This window comes from Gregarina niphandrodes, assembly GCF_000223845.1.
Source record: "Gregarina niphandrodes unplaced genomic scaffold scaffold00066, whole genome shotgun sequence".
In the NCBI taxonomy this organism is placed as follows: Eukaryota; Apicomplexa; class Conoidasida; order Eugregarinorida; family Gregarinidae; genus Gregarina; species Gregarina niphandrodes.
In genome coordinates, this window is record NW_011645832.1 from 15,674 (window position 1) to 17,479 (window position 1,806).

Here is a 1,806-nt window from a genome sequence, read left to right on the forward strand (position 1 = left end):
GAGGGTTTCGCTTTATGCGTGCTGGATACAGCCAAACCTGAGAAGAAGTGTCAGAGAAAAAGCTGGTCCGGGGCTGAAAATATGCGCAAAAGACTCTCCAAGTTCATATCTCGACACAGGAGGGTAGACTTTTGCCGGGTGAAAGGTGGATGCACGATCCCGCCCTGTGTCCGTGAAACTAACTTGAGACATACCCACTGTGTTAAAGGTGTGCCTTATTGTCTGACGAGTAAAAGCGACCCTAAGAAGAGGTGCTTTCTGATGGGGACTCAGCTCAAATTTGAAGACATCTCCTGGTTCCGCGGTCAATCAAACAGCCCGTTCAAAGTCTGCCGGGCGAGCGGTAAATGCAAGGCCGAAAGGCCGACGACCTGTGATTTCCCTTGGCCGAAAGTGCTGTCAAGGGTGGAAGCCCCGGTGGAAGAATGTGTCGGAACAGACATGTCATACGGCGGTGAGCCTGTTGATTTCCCTGAGGATTGTGGCCGTCCTGGGGGGGGTGCATTCATTTGCCACTTCTGGGACGCAATCGCAAATAAAAACCTGCGCATGTGTTTCAGGTACGGTATTGAAGTCGACGAATCCTTTGAAGATGTGCAAAATGCGCTGCAGGAGTACCATCCAGAGTTGCTATACTGCGGTCTGAATCATGCCTGCCACAGTTAACCCCACCATACTGGACGAAGGTTAGAGCGACCCCAACCATCAGTTATCTTCTGGTGTCTTTTTCTTCTGGTCTCTTTTTCCACCACTCCCAGGTTCAAATCCTTTGGCCAGCAAAAATGGTGAACTTGCATCGCTGTACCTGCATTGATTTGAACGCGTGGGCGTCGTGGTAGAATCGGGTCTGGACCATGATGCAAGCTCTGCCTCATCCACAACGTTCCCTTCCGGATGTAATTTGTAACTGCCCAACCGTCTGGTTCGTGCATATCCGGTGCAGGTGTTTGGGTTGCCGACACTGATAGCACCTGGATTTCGTTCTTAGCAGCGACCCAATTGCCACACCATTGGTGCAGGGTCAGACGTACCATTGGTGGTTCTTCAGCTGTGCGTGTTTCCATCACCGTGGCGGTGGGCCCCTCAACTGATCCTCTACTGGATCGTACCATCGGCCTAGCCTATGGTGGTGGTGGCGTCCCCCGCTGGGCGTCCACGGCAGGGGGCTGGCCTGAGCGGACCACGTGCCCATTGGTCACATTCTCCTTTCCTTGATGAGGCTGCATTTTGCTAGTTTATCTGCCGCCCCAGTTCTTCCAGACAGTGCTGTGGTGTACCGCGTCAGGATGGGGCCGTCCCGACACCGGCCGACTCGCATGCGCACAGAGTAATGGTGCTCCGTATAACCAGGGGGTCGGAAAGGGGTCTGTTATGCAGAAGGGCGGTTAGTCGCCTGGCCTTGCAAAGTTCAAGAACCTGGCTCTTGTCTGGTCATCGAGCTCTGGTTAGTAGCCAGCGGCGTTAGTAGCCGTTGGTGGTGAGAAGATGGAGGGTTGGTATCCTACAAATGACACGTTCGTGTTGGCTGAAGGTGAAGGTTACGCGAAGGCAGCACGGCTAAGCTGATCAGACGGCAGCAACGACGACGCTCGAGGCTATGCGAGAGACAGCGAAGTGAAGGTGACAGTGGTTCGGCGGTCTGCGTGCACGGAGCCAGATGTACGACGACTGGCCCACGGTTGGTGAGAGCGCGGGTACCTGAGCGGCAGAAGGGAGCGAATCGTGGCCGCTGCCAGGTTGTCAAGGACACGCGCTGATGTCCCCAGCTTGGCTGGATAACTAAGCAGCGGCAGGAGACTGGCCCAG

At 54.9% G+C, this 1,806-nt stretch overlaps 1 protein-coding gene across 1 annotated transcript; it reads left to right on the top strand.

The window, feature by feature from the left end:
• Window positions 1–261: 261 nt before the first annotated feature.
• GNI_178190 (hypothetical protein) lies at window positions 262–666 on the top strand (the record flags this gene model as incomplete). The annotated part of the gene is made up of 1 exon (XM_011135158.1): window positions 262–666. The coding sequence occupies one exon, from the start codon at window positions 262–264 to the stop codon at window positions 664–666; it is 405 nt and encodes a 134-aa protein (XP_011133460.1).
• Window positions 667–1,806: the final 1,140 nt, after the last annotated feature.